The 16,352-nt window shown below is 35.3% G+C and overlaps 2 protein-coding genes across 4 annotated transcripts in view; one reads left to right on the forward strand and one right to left on the reverse strand.

The window, feature by feature from the left end:
- The window catches only part of LOC110837571 (uncharacterized), a 26,261-nt gene extending 15,877 nt beyond the window's left edge, over window positions 1-10,384 (forward strand). The window contains exons 13-24 of the mRNA XM_087348751.1: window positions 885-1,050; window positions 1,957-2,181; window positions 2,465-2,719; window positions 3,230-3,379; window positions 4,396-4,546; window positions 5,209-5,351; window positions 5,562-5,759; window positions 6,666-6,875; window positions 7,140-7,396; window positions 8,219-8,333; window positions 8,929-9,082; window positions 10,099-10,384. Of these exons, the coding sequence (XP_087204877.1) occupies window positions 885-1,050; window positions 1,957-2,181; window positions 2,465-2,719; window positions 3,230-3,379; window positions 4,396-4,546; window positions 5,209-5,351; window positions 5,562-5,759; window positions 6,666-6,875; window positions 7,140-7,396; window positions 8,219-8,333; window positions 8,929-9,082; window positions 10,099-10,126 (2,052 nt within the window). The 3' untranslated portion in view covers window positions 10,127-10,384. The remainder of the gene's footprint in view (window positions 1-884; window positions 1,051-1,956; window positions 2,182-2,464; window positions 2,720-3,229; window positions 3,380-4,395; window positions 4,547-5,208; window positions 5,352-5,561; window positions 5,760-6,665; window positions 6,876-7,139; window positions 7,397-8,218; window positions 8,334-8,928; window positions 9,083-10,098) is intronic.
- Window positions 7,006-16,016, reverse strand: mRpL39 (mitochondrial ribosomal protein L39). 3 transcript variants are annotated; one of them, XR_002545723.2, is made up of 11 exons: window positions 15,837-16,016; window positions 15,370-15,564; window positions 15,037-15,279; window positions 13,059-13,120; window positions 12,285-12,444; window positions 11,699-11,799; window positions 11,224-11,295; window positions 10,984-11,031; window positions 10,438-10,573; window positions 9,659-9,806; window positions 7,006-7,545 (listed from the first exon to the last, which is right to left on the reverse strand). XR_002545723.2 is itself a non-coding variant. In XM_022079862.2 (9 exons), exons 1-9 carry the CDS (start codon window positions 15,892-15,894, stop codon window positions 10,496-10,498), a joined length of 1,017 nt encoding a protein of 338 aa, XP_021935554.1. In that variant the 5' UTR covers window positions 15,895-16,016; the 3' UTR covers window positions 10,364-10,495. The 3 variants fall into 3 exon arrangements, 1 of the variants encoding a protein (XP_021935554.1); XR_002545724.2 differs by lacking the exon at window positions 9,659-9,806; XM_022079862.2 differs by lacking the exons at window positions 7,006-7,545; window positions 9,659-9,806 and having other exon boundaries at window positions 10,364-10,573.
- Window positions 16,017-16,352: the final 336 nt, after the last annotated feature.

The following is a 16,352-nucleotide window of genomic DNA, read 5'->3' on the forward strand; positions in this document are numbered from 1 at the left end:
ATTCGTTCATGCCATCAGCATTCATGCATTCAATATATCTTCCTACCTGTTAATGACCTATTTATTCAAATAATATGATCATATAATCTAAGCATGTACGTTTTCAAGTACTTCTTATAGAATTATTATTAAATTAAAAATTAAATCCGTGGCATAACAGCTCCAGAGAGCCAAAGCCGACTAGCTTGAGTGCTGGCCTCACGTTCACATGCCTAAGCAGAGGTGAACGATCATCCAACCAGATACAGAGTGACGTGTAGTCAGCACGATGAACTCCCAGCCATTGCTAATTTCCATGACCGGATTACGCTACCCATTGTAGCTCCCCAATTTCCTCACGATGCTGGGTTGGCACCGGTCCCATACACACGTCGAAAATCTCATGAGAAAATTTCTACTCCCCCGAGACTCAAACCAGTGCGCATTCCGTATCACCAGTCTGAAGCATGATGCCTCAGACCGCGCGGCTACGCCGCGGGATAGAGTTATTATACCTCCTCGAATTTATAAGTTTCTGTAAATAGTTTCATTTAAAATGTTCTGAAAAACACGTACATGGCTTCAAGTACAACAGCTCATCTCCTCTAATCAACACGTATAGGTACACATTTTATTCTTTTCTTAAGTTCAAATTTAACAGGATAACTAACTACTGAATCAGATGAAAGTGCACATAATGTTTACTTCAAACTGCATTAGTCCACAGTGGCTTATCTACCACAATTACATGCTATGCCTGATAGCACGGCTTTCTGACTATCGGAAACTATGAATAAATTGAAATTTAGGATATCTAATAGGATGTTCAAAATTAAAAATTTGAAAATATATTGACAAAAACCTGCTTTTGTAAGAAACAAAATAAACTGAACTTTTTTAAACAGGTGGCTGCTGCCTACATGAATGTGACTTTGTATCCAGAACGATCAGTTGAAAAGGCAAGAAACTACTGCCGGAACCCTAGCCGTAACATTGCAGGTTCTTGGTGCTACACGGTAGACCCAAAAGTACCACAGGATGTCTGTGACGTGTATGACTGTATCAAACCAGGTATAAATAATATTCCCTTCTTACGTTGTTTAACAATGATGAAGTAATTGTAGAAGTTTTGCAATATAAAATGAAACAAAGAGGGTGATTACGAATAGACAGGGGCTACTCCGTGGTTCAAGGTACTGTGTTTGCATTTGCATGGAGAGAGAGAGGAGAATCATGAAAAGTTTGAGTATTATAGCCAGTCCCGAACACAACTAAAACAGCAATATTTGCTGAAGGTGAAACTATTAATATAAAAATTGAATGCTTTACAATTATTTATGAATTAATAAAATAGTTCTGATAAATTTATTAAAAGACTGAAAATCCTGGTTAAGAGAAAATATATTTTCTGTTATATAACCATGACAGAATAAATTGACAAATACTCCGCCAGTTTTAAGTGTAGTTCAAATCTAAAGTTCATCACATAGTTTTGTAATTCTGATAGATCCACTTGTAATAGTTTCAAGGTTACATGGGAAGTAACAGTTTCTGTTTCATCCAGTACCTATACAATGGAATACAAATAAGATCTTTAAAAGAGCACTTGCATGAATGAAATCAGTCCTACAGGCACAGTTTGGAGACCTCATACATGAACCCAAAAGTTTTTAAAATAATTATCACGATTGTACTCCATAACATGACTTTTAGATATTTAATACTAATAATAAGTCTGACTCCTGGCAACAGCGAAGGGCCTAATAAACATTCTGTAGCATTCAACGGCCATCTTCAGGTAGTCTTATCCTTCTGTAGTTTTAAATACAATTCTAAAGCTATATACCATCCCTTCTGAAGTAGGACATATGGGATTAAACAGCAGTAGTACATACTCATAAAAATATAAAATGCAAAATGCAAAATTTCCATATTTACTGACTTCCTGGTATTCAAATGGTTCTCTTCCCTTGCTAGAGAAGTGCACCATGATGACTCGTGGCGTGGGAGAGGGACGTCTGATTTACATTCGCAACAAATGGAGGAAGGAAGGCCTGAAGTTTTGGCTGAAGGAATGGGACCCAGACCTGCCTGATGGAATTATCTTTGTGATTAGACCTCTCACAGGGGACAATTATTATGAGCTCATCATTGGAGCCGATGAGAATGAGAAGATAAAACTCTTCTATGTAGCAGGAAAAGGTGAAGCTATTAGTTCTTTCTTACTGATTTACTTGTGGTTCAGAGCTGTTTTTAAAGAAGCAGCCCCATATAAACCAAATACTTTCTAACATGCCCGAAGATGAAGGCACTGTGTTCCTCCAAAACAATGGCATACAATAAAAATACTACATGACACAACAACCCAAACAACCACCACCTATAATCACATCACCATGAAAACTTCAAATCATAAAGATGATTTGACGTAAGTCAATTTTGCATTCCTCTTCAGTTTGTCTTCATAACATTATTACAATTTTAGGTAAAAAAGAAATACTTCTGAAAGAAAGAAACCTGTCACACGTGATTCCTATTGGAAAATGGGGAGGTTTCTGGCTGAGAATTTCCACTGGACGTATCACACTGGGTTATCAGGGACTGGACAAGTATCTGTTAGACTGGGAACATGGAAGTGAATCACTAAATGAAGAGCAGAAGCATCAGATTTTCAAACCTATGTTCATCACTTTCAAATCAGTAAAAGGCCACACCATTGGAGTCAATTTCCCATGTGATGGTAAGTTTCTAATTGTGACCTATTATGGTATGAAAGATGAATTGTCATGGAGGTTGAAGAGAACGGCCAGTAAATTAGTTATAAATCTCTGCTGTTAAATATTACATTACACTCAGACTGTAGTCATATTAACCTTCATCGTCTGTGTCACTGCTTACAAGCAATCCAACTGCACCATACTAATGTGTCATTAAACCCTTAAGTCTGGAGTTAAAACAAATACCACATAACAAAGGTTAAGACAATACATGTAAAGTTTAATGTCATTCAAAAATATGCAACAATTTGCATTCTTCAATCTCTTTCATGGAAGAGATGCTGACACACAGTATTTTACGGAACCTAAATGTTCATTACTACTATTGCTACTGCTGCTGCTGCTGCTGCTGCTGCTACTACTACTACTACTACTACTACTACTGCTGCTGTTGCTACCAATCATTATATTTGTTTTGCTTCTTCTCAATTCTTCTCATTCCAAGTCTACCAACTAAATGTGAATGATTTCAGAATGTCACACAGAGAAAACATCAACAGACCACTTCACTAAGATCATTCCATTAGGGTTATGGTCAAAGGAACCCGGCAGTCATTACAATAACCTCATCCTACACATACGGGGCACTGGAGTCGCTGTTATTCCTCTAATTAAACTACCAGGTATAGTAACAGGTTCTAACCATGCCTACAAGTCACATAAAATACCCATACAACACTGCCTATTACATTTTTGAGGCCATCTTCATTTTTTTTTTTTAATACCTATTTCAATACAGTGTAAAGTAAAACTAAAGCAGTCCCACTACATGCCATGTAGGTCGTTTGGGAGGAGTGGAGGTATAGCTCCTACTCATTCTTGACCTTGGCACTAGATGGGGGTAAGTGGTCAACATTACGTCCCGGCTGCGCTTTACCCCGGGAAAGGACCCCAGTATTCATTCGACAGGAGGCTGGGTAGGCCCCAGAGCCGGTGTGAACAAAAAGAAAATTCCTCTGCCCCCGTCAGGGCTCGAACCCCAGTCGTCCAGCCTGTAACTAGTCACTATACTGACTAAGCTATCCTGGCTACCCCATAGTGTAAAGCAGGACATAATTTTCCCACAAATATCTTATGTGAATGTCAAAGTCCTGATGATGGAGGCAGCATGACCTCTGAAACGTTGGTAAACATCGACCATACTACACGGCGCAACAACCCAGAAGACAGCAATATTCATACTCACCACTGTGAAAACCTCAAATCCTACAGGTTAATAATACACAAATATTTGTTGAAAAGCGATGAAAAATAGACTTCTCATCAGATTGTACAATAAGATGGTCATGAAAAGCAACACCTGCCTCACATTAAATGCCTTCAAATGTCCACAAATTCCCTCTGAATATTCACTCACTAATTTCTCATAGACTCTCTGGAAAAAGATCATGGTTATTTCCAATACAGTCACCAGCTGGCTTCCCCTGTGGAAAAGTCATAATAAATTGAATTTGTGATGTGCTGTTTTTAGAGAAATAACCATCACAATGGGATACTCTTTTGCAGAATCCATTTTGTTCTTCATTAATTTTATCAATGGAGTACAGTATTTTGATACTTTATTTTCAATAAGATTTCACCCAGAATTTTATAATTTTCCTGATTTCTATATTTATTTTTAATACACTGTTTTTATTAGGTCTGGGAGATTACTATGGTCTGTCAATAGGGGATGCTGGAAATCGAATGTATTTCATCAAACAAACAGGGAAGGACATGAAAACAATAACAAAAACTAAGATTGATGGACCCATGATATATAAAGACAAGTGGACAGTATTTCATATCAGGTGTGTACTTAAATAGTGTATTTTTATTCAGGATAAGCAAAGAACTATGGTCATTGTGGTAAAGGATTCCACCTCACAGACTTCTCAAATTCAGATATATTTGCTATGAGGCCTATGCACTTGGGAACTTCCCAACATAAACACCCAAATTAATATAATACCATAAGTTCTTTTAAAAATTTCTTGTTTATGAAAGAAAGTGGCTGGTACTCACTTGCAACAAGGAAAATGCAATAAATTTTGAGTTTCTTGGCAAAATACAAAAGAATAACAATTTTTATTGAAAGTTAACAATAAACACCAATATAACAAAAAATTAATCTTTTGAGGGCAACACATTTTCATAAATTAGACCTCACAGGGTCCAATTCCTTCTGTTTAAATTTCATAACTACTGAATTCAATCTATGATTAAGGCAGTTTTCCATATATAACACTGAATTCAATAAAGGAATGGCAGTAGGTCTACCCACTGTTTGCACGGCTACCACCTTAATATTGATGACAAAAGCACACAAGTGAACTTGCAACATACAACTTTCATATGAAGTTGTATGTAAATCACACTACTGGGAAAATATATTTAATTCATATTTTTCATTCAGGATATAAACTCCATGAAAAAATGCTTTAAAATATTTTATTGTATACACTGTTGATAGTTACGATGAAACAAACTTCTCTGTGAAGAGAAATGGAGAGACATTACTTCAATGGTACCACCATGAACCAATGTTATTCTACTGGTTTTCTCTGGGTGCAGAGAATGGGGAAATCACCTGGTCTGCAAACTGTGATCCTGAAGGTCAGTTCATGAGACACTTTATTTTAATCAAAATAAATGAAAATTTCTATTTTGAATTAAGCAGTTTAACTGACACATTCCTACTTTTCACTTAAAAATCCCTTCCAATATAATATGGGTTTCCCACATTTTGTTATTGTAATTAGCAGCATACGTTAGATAGCTTCACATACTTTATTTGATTAAGATGATAAAAATGTTTGTGTACAGATATTGATGGTGAGCCCAGGAATGGTGGATGGTCAGAGTGGAGTCCTTGGACATGCAGCGTCACATGTGGTGGTGGGGATGGAATACAGACACGCACCTGTACAAATCCTGTCCCTAATGTGTATGGTGAAGACTGTACTGGGGACAGCACACTGGAAGGTGACTGCAATAATTTCAAATGTGGAGAAATCTCACCAGGTAGGATATTACATATGTAATAAAACTGAAGCTAAGAAGTAAAATATTGGTCAGTGATATCAAATAATGCTTCTGGTTAGTTTTTATGAATTTCATACCAATTATTCATATGAAGAACACTTTCAGATGCAATTTCAACAGTGCAGAATCTTAGTTTGTTCTGGACGTGATGAGTGATCCTTGATGTCACTGCCTCTTACAGACAATGGACACTTGGGATACATGTCATCAACTATACTGATTTCCCCTACTTTGAATCTTTCTATCCATCCACAAACTTTCCTCTAGCTAATACAATTATCACCATACTTAACTATCATCTTTCTGTATATTTTATTAGTTATCTGACCACAAAATCAGATTACAGATCACTGTTTGTTTTTGTTGTATCTATTAATGAAACAGCTACACTAAACATTCCACAGAAACATCATTTCTAAGATAATAAAAACTAACTCAGACATGAAATATCTGCCTTAATATCACAACTCCCAATACTGTTTTTTCTGGTAAACTATATTTGCCTTTAATGTTTTAAGTCAGGATTGTAAGGATTGGATTGAAGTGACACAGAATGTTTCAGTGGCAGTGCTATTTTGTGCAAATCTTTGGGTTCTAAAATTACATATTCATTTAGGTACTTAACTAAATCTATTGTTTTAACTTCTTGTCAGTCATCAATGATTATTCAAGCACAGAGATTTTATAATATGCTTGCTCAGCCCTGAACACAAAGCAAATTATCAATTTTTCCTCTTGACCATTTAAATGATTCAGTCAAAAGGTTAAATAAAATAAAGATTCTCTTTGTTGTCCCACTGACATTTTCCTTTTGGAAAACTAAACTTTACTTTCATGACATTAATATGCATATTTGTAGCTATTTCTTTCTAAAAATAATTTCAGACACAAAGGAATATTTACAAAATCTCCTCAGAAAAGAACACCAAAGCTTACAAACACTTCAGGGAACGCAAGTTGAGTTGATGTGTCATCAGGAAGCTCTGGACCGGGTTCAAACTGAGGCTCCTACATCAGTAACTAAATGGGATTTGAATGGTGTGACTGTCAGCCCAGATGGAATAAGAGACATTATAAAAGATAATGGCAACATGGGTAATGTATACATGTTATTTATATAGGATTTGAGGTTTTCACAGCTTTAAAAACATGAAATGCAACTTTCTTCACAGCCTGAGAAATGTTGAATCTTGGAAGGAAAAACTTTATAAAATTACACAAGACATTTCCAGAAACTGAATTTATTTAGTACATTCTGTTTGTACTTCTCAGCTAACACTACTTGGAAGAATTACTTACAATCTTAAAGGCAACTCATTATTTCTTTATCCAACACAGTACTCAATTACATTATTTCAGTAATAAACAACACAGATCCACGTGACTCTGGTGTATACACATGTATGCTGTTCCAAGAACCTGGGTCCCGTGTTATCATCAATGTTATATCTTTGGCTGTGAAACCTCAAACTCCAACAATCTCAGCAACAGAAGATCAACAAATAACACTACCATGTCACAACAAAGTACTTGGCTACATATACAAAGATCTCACCCAGAAGTGGGAATTTAACAGTGTACTGTGGAAGGATTATGGACTTACCACATCAGCAACAGTGAGTGAAACTGAACCTTTGTAGGCTTGGAACAGGAGTCTTGATCTTCTTAAATTAACACATTTCCTGTAATTATTTCCCTTCTCTTTGTATCTGACAGCAGACTATTAAACTTTTCTTCTTTTGCAGACTGGGAAGATTTTGGTTTCCTAGTAAAATTTTAAATGTACATCAGCAAAACTGATTTACATAACATTAAAATACTTCCACATAATAACCAATACTGTCTGAACTCAGTCTTGAAGCCACATCTCTTAAATTTCCTCAGTTAGTGGAAATTATTTATTTATTTATGTATTTAGTGTTCTGTCTGACGACAGGTCCATATGAACAGGGTACGTTGACGTTACTCACTAGTATTGAAATCTATGTTTACATTTTGCTTGTCTTGTAAGATAAATGTTTGGATGATTATGAGTAATTAGTTTGTCTGTATTGATTCTATTACAATGTCCTTCCTGTGTCTGTAATAAGGCTAATGGTCTTCTATTATCCAATAACTGCTACTTCTTGATAAACTACCTTTGTTAGTTTCATGTCATTATGTATATCCTGTTAATTTAATATTACTGTTATAATCTTCAAAACATAATTTAATTAGACTACATTAAAGGAATTCAGTAACGCATAAATGTTTTGTACATGTTTCAACATTTTAACCTCACAGTTTTGTAACAAAATTGTTTTATAAAATTACCTCAAAATACAGCTTTGAAATTAGTAACTTCAATAATTTAAACATATATCTCAGAAGTATGTCCGAATTGTGGTAATTGTTGGTCAAAACTATGATACTGACTTTTTAAAATTTTAAATTTGTAGGTGGACACTGAAGAGCTTCAGCATGTAAAGCCCTCACATGCTGGAGAATGGAAGTGTTTCATACGAGAGCCACATCTCAATTTTGAATGGATCACAAACTGGATTCTGGTTGAAGGTAGAATATATGTATCATCAAACTGAGATTTCTATCAATATGGTGGTAGTTTGTTAAATCACACATTGGAAATAGTATTTTGCACAAGGATAATCTATTATAATGAGGTGGACATGTGACATGGATAGGGGAAACAAGAAATACATATTACTTTTTGGTGGGGGAAGTTTCTTGGAAAGCAGCCAGCTGGAAGACCAAGAACAAGATGAATGGTAATAGTAAAATGTACCTTAGGGAAATAGGTCATGTGGATCTAAAATGGCAGAGATCTAAGTTCAATGGCAAGCTTTGGTGTTTGCAATGTTGAACCTTCTTCAGCTTATAATTATATAATTAGTTACCTTAAGACTCCTAGTATTTGTCCGGATACTTTTCATCAGGCAGTGTATATGAAGCCATGAAATATTGTATTGATTAATTAACAGGCTTAAAGGCAACTCAACAGCTCTGCTAACACATTTAGATATATGAAACTAATATCTGGAATATCAAAATAAGGGTGCATCATACATTTCTCTTCATATAGGTTTGTTCTATGTAGTTCATTGTAACCATCTGAAACTCAACTGACTGCATGTTATTATTTTCTGTGTAGTGACACATGCACCATTCGTGTACCTGATGGACGACCCTATGTCAGCCCAACTGTTTAAATATTTTGGAAATGAGATCTATGTACTGGAATTTCTCATAGGATTTCTGCTACTGATTATCATTGTGGTTGCTGCAGGGACATATACATGTGTAAGGTAAAAAGAAATCTTCATAGTTACCGCTGTGAAAATCTCAAATCATACAAAAAGAAATTTTTCTGGTATCACAATAGAGACACTTAAAAATTCAGCGAATACAGATATTATACATGGGGCTTTTTTGCTGATGCCACTAGCAGCTTCTTAGGTTTCAGCATGGAACAGAGCGCAACACACCATACAGGGTAATACAGCATTGAGCAAAGCACAGTCAGGCCACAGATTTTGAATCCCTGGACTACATGATTTAATTCTTAGTTGCATTCTTCCTGTTTTGATTTATCAGTATTATTTTGGCATAATTTATAAGTAAGTCCACTTAACAAGATTGAAAAGTGAAGTATACTAAAGTTCCAAAGGTTTTCTTCATGCACTTTTCTCTGTTTTAAGTCTATAACGATAACCGATTTCAGCGTGTAAATGGGTATGTAAAGAGGCCAGCACAGATCAAAGATACCAGGTTGCCATGGCACCTAACATTTCATGGCAGCATCTACAATTTTCCGCATATTACTGTGCAACATTTTAAAGTTTGTGCCTTGTAGTAACATTTAAAATATATTTTTATCTTACCTGTCAAGATAATGAGTAGGCATATTCAATTAAATAACATGCCAAAAATTGTATTTACATATTTATTATTATTCAGTTCAGTAATAAGACTTTTTCTTTCCAACCATCTACAAACTTCATTTCCCTCCGTTCCTCCATGCTGTGGCACCTGAGAAAATGCCCTCAATTAGGCCACACTTACATCTTTCATTCTCCAATTCATTGTTCATTAATTATCCTATAATCTGAGCTACTAATACTGTCAGTAAATAAACCATAAATACATAAATCATATATTAAGACTTCTTTTTTCTTATGTAATTTCTACACAGGAGTCTTGAACTGCCTATATCCACCCATTCTTGCATTTCATGTAATATACTCCAGTCTTGTCATCTACTCTTGTAACTAGATCTATCCATCACGTGCATGGTCTGTCACCAGGTCTTCTCTTTTTTCAGATGGCGTCACCACCATGATTTGAAATAAGTTATTGCACAATGTTAAATGTCCTGTATCTCTTAAACCAGATTAATTCTCAACTGTGCTGCTCAGTAGCATATTCTTAATTGCTTAAACAATTGGTTAAACGATATGCAGTTCTTCCTGAACATTACATAATTTCTTAAACATTAAGAAATAAATGTTCTCTTTATACAGTGATTTCAAAAGTCAGAGGTCAGATAAAAGGGATAACTATCAAAATGTTACTTTTGGTTCAATAAATTAATTTTCTAAGACCAGATATTTATTATTGTTACAAGTTTTATTTGTTATAGACAGGAAAACCATATGCTTACTTTCAAGAGAGTTTCTCATTTGCATGTAAGTTCTGTGGTTGATAACCGTGCTTCATATCTACAAAGACATAGCTTCTGAGGTTGGCTGGAACATGTCAGATATGTTAGAAGGTGCACCGGGAAGTCGACCAGGATTCTGGAGAAAAAAAATTGTAAAATGCTGACATGTTAATGTAGAAGTTCAAGTTTAAGGCACATACAAAAATCATTTGTGTGAAAATCTGTCAAACTGATACACAAGAGCACAGCAAAGCCCGTGTAACTTCCTGGTTGGCTCACCGACAGGACAGTGGACAGAGTAAGAATAGGGGTTCTTTCGAAACCTTCCTACAAATATGAAACTCTTTATTCATTTGCAGGGTGTATTTGAGAGCTGGAAAAATGTCTGTGATAGGATAGTACAAAGAACTGGTGGTACTGCACAGCAAGTTACATGGACCGCCCTGTAAGATCACAACCATGAATCACTCTCAGAACAAAATATTTACAAGACCTTTTTAGTCACAGAGATATCAAGAGTGACTTGCATAAAGACTAATTACTTACCAACTTTCTTGCTCTGTCCTCAAGAATTCCATATGCAAAATGATTCAGCTGGAAATTAAAATTTCCTGTTATTATAAGATAGAAGTAAAATAAATGGATATGTAAGGTACCCAACTAAAACATAATTAGATAAAATATTTGAGGTTACTACTGTATATAATAAAAATATCTGTTCATACACCACAATATTATTCAAAATGCATCAACACTGAATGTCCATTTGTAAACACTTAAACTCACCAAAAAGCCTTTGGGCAGTGCTACACCTTGGAATCGATAAAGTATTCCTTGATTAGTCTCAATTTTATGAACCTAAAATAAAAAACAATGTTTAAAATTTTTGTTGCAGTTGCAAATATTCTGATAATGTTATGGCACGTTATCTACCTCTGTCTTAGCAACAAACACATGAATATGAATTGGAAAGAGATCTTTTTTTATGTCCATTTACTGAATCTGTATACTAAGAACAGCCTACCCACCTATCTCACTTCATATCTGAGGCATAGCACTTTACGGTCTCAGGTCATTAATTTGTTTCAAGCCTGTATATGATGCATGGAATAATTCCACAAGTCACTTGTATAAAGAGTAATATCTGAAAATGCATTCTTGAAAGAGTAACTTAAGTAAACCTGACTTCTAAAAAACTGTCATCATAAAAGAGGAAAACAGGTTATATTTTTGCTGTAATGACTAAACATTAAATACTTACCGCTGTTACAGTGCATTTCCCCACAAAACTGGTGTCCGCCACCATGGGGCCTCTGCTCAAATCTACATGGTCTCCTACACGATATAAAACTACCGTTTTTCCTACAAAAAATTATAAATACTTGCATTCCTTGCATGTCAAAATTGACACAATCATCAGTAATATTGAGCACAAGATAAAGAAAGACTTTAAAACCACAAGTTGAGTGTATAGTCAGAATATAGCAGTGTATTAACACAAAGCTCATCATTCATGGAAATTCTCATGATATATACATCATGTCATGTGCTGGAGCCTTCATGAATTTTATTACAGGCTCCAAAACCCCTAATATTGTAATTATACAGAATAAAGAGTGTTTGATATTCTGATGTTATGAAACATTTCTTTCTAGTTTACATTAATAAAATTATGTACAGTATAGTCTTTGTACCATTGTGGCTGTGATTAGCTTCAAAGTTGCTTTACAAATCAAGACACCAACTTTTTCACTTTGCATGCTTAAAACAGATTCAGAATCTAAGCATAAAAAAGTGTGGATAAATGAAAGCTGAATGAAAAATCATAAACATATCTACATGCTTACTATCTGATATTTGTGACGCAATATGTGGAATTTGTTCTGTCTTGTATTTGTTGTCTTTAAACATCTCTAGAGCCAAGTCTATATTTACTTCAAGTCTCTCAAATTTGAGATTCTTCTGGCACAAATTCACCATCTGAGCAGACATTATGCGGAGCTCATCCTGCAAAGGAAATTATAAATATATTATGGCTATCAACATACATCCAATATATTGTGAGGCTAACCTCCTGATAAAAAAGTGTATTTAATCACACTTTCCACAGGAAATGTAACAAAATGGCATTATTTTACATTAGCATAACTTTATTTACATCCACTGATGGTGATAACACATGTTGGTTGCATAACCTATGCATAATGATAAACTTTACGTCTGCGGCAAAGAACAACAGAGAGTATATTAGAGGTATAATATATACAACACATTCTTGTCTACAAATTATTACACAATACACTATTAAAAATGCATTTGCTAATAAATACTTCCAAAAAATATTTCATTTCTGCTAACAACATAAAAACATGCAGGTACTCTTTACATGCATATATTTCTGCCAACATACCAGATAATTCTGACACAAAATGTTTTCTGTGACTATTGGATTCATTAAAAGACATACAACATCAATAATACAAAACTACTAACTAATGGACACTAGTTTAACAGTTATTAATAAAAATTCCTCATATTTTGGAGCCTCAGCAAAATATAATACAGTCCAATGATTTGGACACATTTTATACATGTGTGCGCAAACACACATAAATGCCCACCTGCACAGGCTGCCAATTATCTAGGCCTATGTTCACATCATATACAAAACTGCCAGTCTTCACTGCAAAGAAAGGAAGAAACAAATTATCTATAGTACCTCAGCACTTCCTCTTCTTAAAAACACACAACACATGAGCTTCATTTACAAAGAATAATAACACTTTACACATTGAAAGCAGAAGTGGAAACAAAAGTAATATAAGAAGTTTTAGGAAGAGCTTATATACCTACTTTCCTTTAAATACTCCCATTTATGTAAAGAGGCTAACAGAAATTATAAATCTGTAATACATATAGGTATCTATTTTTGTGAATAAATTAGTCAAAGTGAGACTGGACTCAGGAGACACCAACAGTGTTGAGATAGGTAGAGGTGTAAGACAGGGATGCTGCTTATCACCAATTCTTTTTAACTTGTACGGGGAATGGCTTGCCAAGGAAGCTCTGGAGGGAACAGGAGACTTCAAAATTGGAGGAAGAGTGATAACGACTGTAAAGTATGCAGACGACTTAGTAGTATTGGCGAAGGAAGAGGAGGAATTACAGAACATGATGGACAAGTTAGTGGAAACAGGTAGAGTGTGGAATGGAAATCAACACTGAAAAACAAAGGTAATGAGGATAGCACCAAGAGCAGAACCATTGAACGTGGTAGTTGGAAACCAACAGATGGAGAATGTGGAGCATTTTAAGTACTTGGGAAGCATAGTCACGACGGACGCCCTATGCACCAAGGAAGTAAAAGCAAGGATAGCCATGGCCAAGGCAGCTTTCGTCAAGAAGAGGATACTTCTCACTAGGAAGTTGGGCTTGGAGATGAAGAAGAAACTAGTGAAGTCTTACGTATGGAGTGTCGCGCTGTATGGAGCAGAGACTTGGACACTCAGGAAGAAGGAACAGAAATACCTGGAGAGTTTTGAAATGTGGTGTTGGAGAAGAATAGAGAAGATCAGGTGGACGGATCGAGTGACCAACGAAGAGTCAACGAGCAAAGAAACATTCTGCAGGCGATTACACGAAGGAAAGCTAACTGGCTGGGACATATTATGAGAAGGAATGGATTACTGAGTGATATCATCGAAGGCCAGGTTGAAGGAAAGCGAGGACTGGGAAGAAGACGGATACAGCTAACTGACGATCTCAAACAAGGAAAGAAGATGAAGTTTCAGGAGTTAAAATGAGAAGCTGGGAATTGTATCTGTATTTATAATCTGTCTCCATATTAAATTTCATATTCTTAGCTGCAATATTTACTTAGTTGTCACTATGAAATGAAAAACTAAATATAATACCCATGCAGCTGCCAAATTAACTTATAAATTATGACCTTATCAAAATGTTCATAATTTACAAATTCTACAATACAAAATTTTAGGACCCTAAATTAAATGGAACCGATGTTCTCATCTCATTCACACTAATACAATGGTAATGCCTTCATAACAAGTTTCATAAAACATATCCAATGCTTGAAACATTTCTCAGTCAGACAGACACACACACACACAAAATCACTCAGTCATGATTCTATATGCCTGTCTTTCCTTTTACATTGAGAAAACTAGGTTAAAAACAGAGCAATATGAGAAACATGCATTCACTGAGGGTTTCAGAGTAGTAGGATCTATTAACAAGCTTGGCCACAAACATTCTCACATGCAAGAACTCTCTTCAGCATTTCAATGATAACAGCAGTAAGAACTGTGTGTGATAAATGAAGTAGTGATGAAACAGGAAATTCCAAATAATAATATTTAAGATTTTCAGCTGTCTCATTTAGTCTGGAATGGCTGAGAAAATAAGGAAGATTAATTATTAACATAATTATCCATGGAATATTATCTGTTGTTCTCCAAAATGCAAGGTAAAGCATGATGAGCATGACTCCCTAGTCTTGTGTATAATTTCCTAAACATTTATATTCTCCATGCTTCTCTCATCCTTACTCAATATAATAAGGCAAAAATGGCAACAAACCAGTTGGTGATGGAAAACTATGTAGATCAACATGAATATTTTCTCTGAAGACATTTTCAGCTAAAGCTCCTAGAAGCATAGAACAAGATCTCCAGAAAGCTTTGTTCACGTGGTATGGATCAGAATCTCTGAAATGTAAGAGTCGGAGCTGGCAATCAGCCTCCAATGGACGATTCATATCCCACAGCGTTGTGTCATCTATCAGGGCCAATGCTGAACGCTGCATAAGCATCTCAGACATGTCTGTAACACATGTGTATATTTGTAAAATATATTTTCGTTTCCAAGGAAAAATATACACATAAAGTATGAAGGGATTAATAAAATGTTTACGTTGGGCACAATTAAATGGGGTAGAGATGCCCTTGTTCATCATTAACGTTACATCTTCAGGAGTCCCCACATACTGTACTTCAATTTTTTCTATCCTTCCTATATTTTTCTGTTGTCGTTCCTTTTCTTTGGTGAACAACAGACTTCTTCTGTGCTTTGCTTCGGCATTTCCTTGAAGTGTTGCACACCTGCATTCTAAAACAAAAGAATCAATAAGTGTTCTTTGTTAAGTAGCAGTACAACCTCAGTCAACAAGATAGTGGTTTAGCAAACTAAACTAGCTCCCAGTTCAGTCTGACAAAACAACTCAGGAACTGAGGTATCAAAGTGTGGTCTCCACTGTTGTAAATTTGTTTCTTCCATTACCTCAAGCACTTCAATGACCAACCTGTGGCAGTAATAAACCTACTTACGTATATACAGCTCGTAGCATAAACTAACCAAGCATTATACAGCAAATTACTTACGAACTGTAATTTCTGCAAAAGGCTTCTTACGCAAATTCATACCAATTCTTCGCAACATAGTGAACGGTTTCACATCATACAAACTTTGATAAACAGGAATAAAATAAAACAAATATTACGGTCACACACCTCCCAACTTCGATATATTGCTTCGCCAAAGGTTATCTATGACCACAGACTATAATGCTCATAAATATGTACAGCTTCGTCCTGGTTGGTTCCAACGATCGAAGATCGTTCGTGCTGGAAATGCATGTTAATTTCTCTTCTCTGTAGCAGATACAATCTTTGGACTTTGCTGTCTGCGATCATGTAAACTATTGTTTTAACTTCTCTTTGCTGTCAAAGTGCAAGGATTTTCAACAATTTTATTTATATTTTAAAATTGTTTCGCTATGTGATTCTAATACATATTACTCTGGAGATTTTTATTTTTCAATTTATTTTGCCCATTACATTCTCTGTGTATTAAAAACTGCTGCCTGTATTGTACTCCTACACGTCATTCTTCTGACT

The sequence above is a fragment of the Zootermopsis nevadensis genome, unplaced genomic scaffold, assembly GCF_977971745.1.
Source record: "Zootermopsis nevadensis isolate Lab colony 2312 unplaced genomic scaffold, Znev_1.0 Znev_ptg000013l, whole genome shotgun sequence".
Lineage (NCBI taxonomy): Eukaryota > Metazoa > Arthropoda > Insecta > Blattodea > Termopsidae > Zootermopsis > Zootermopsis nevadensis.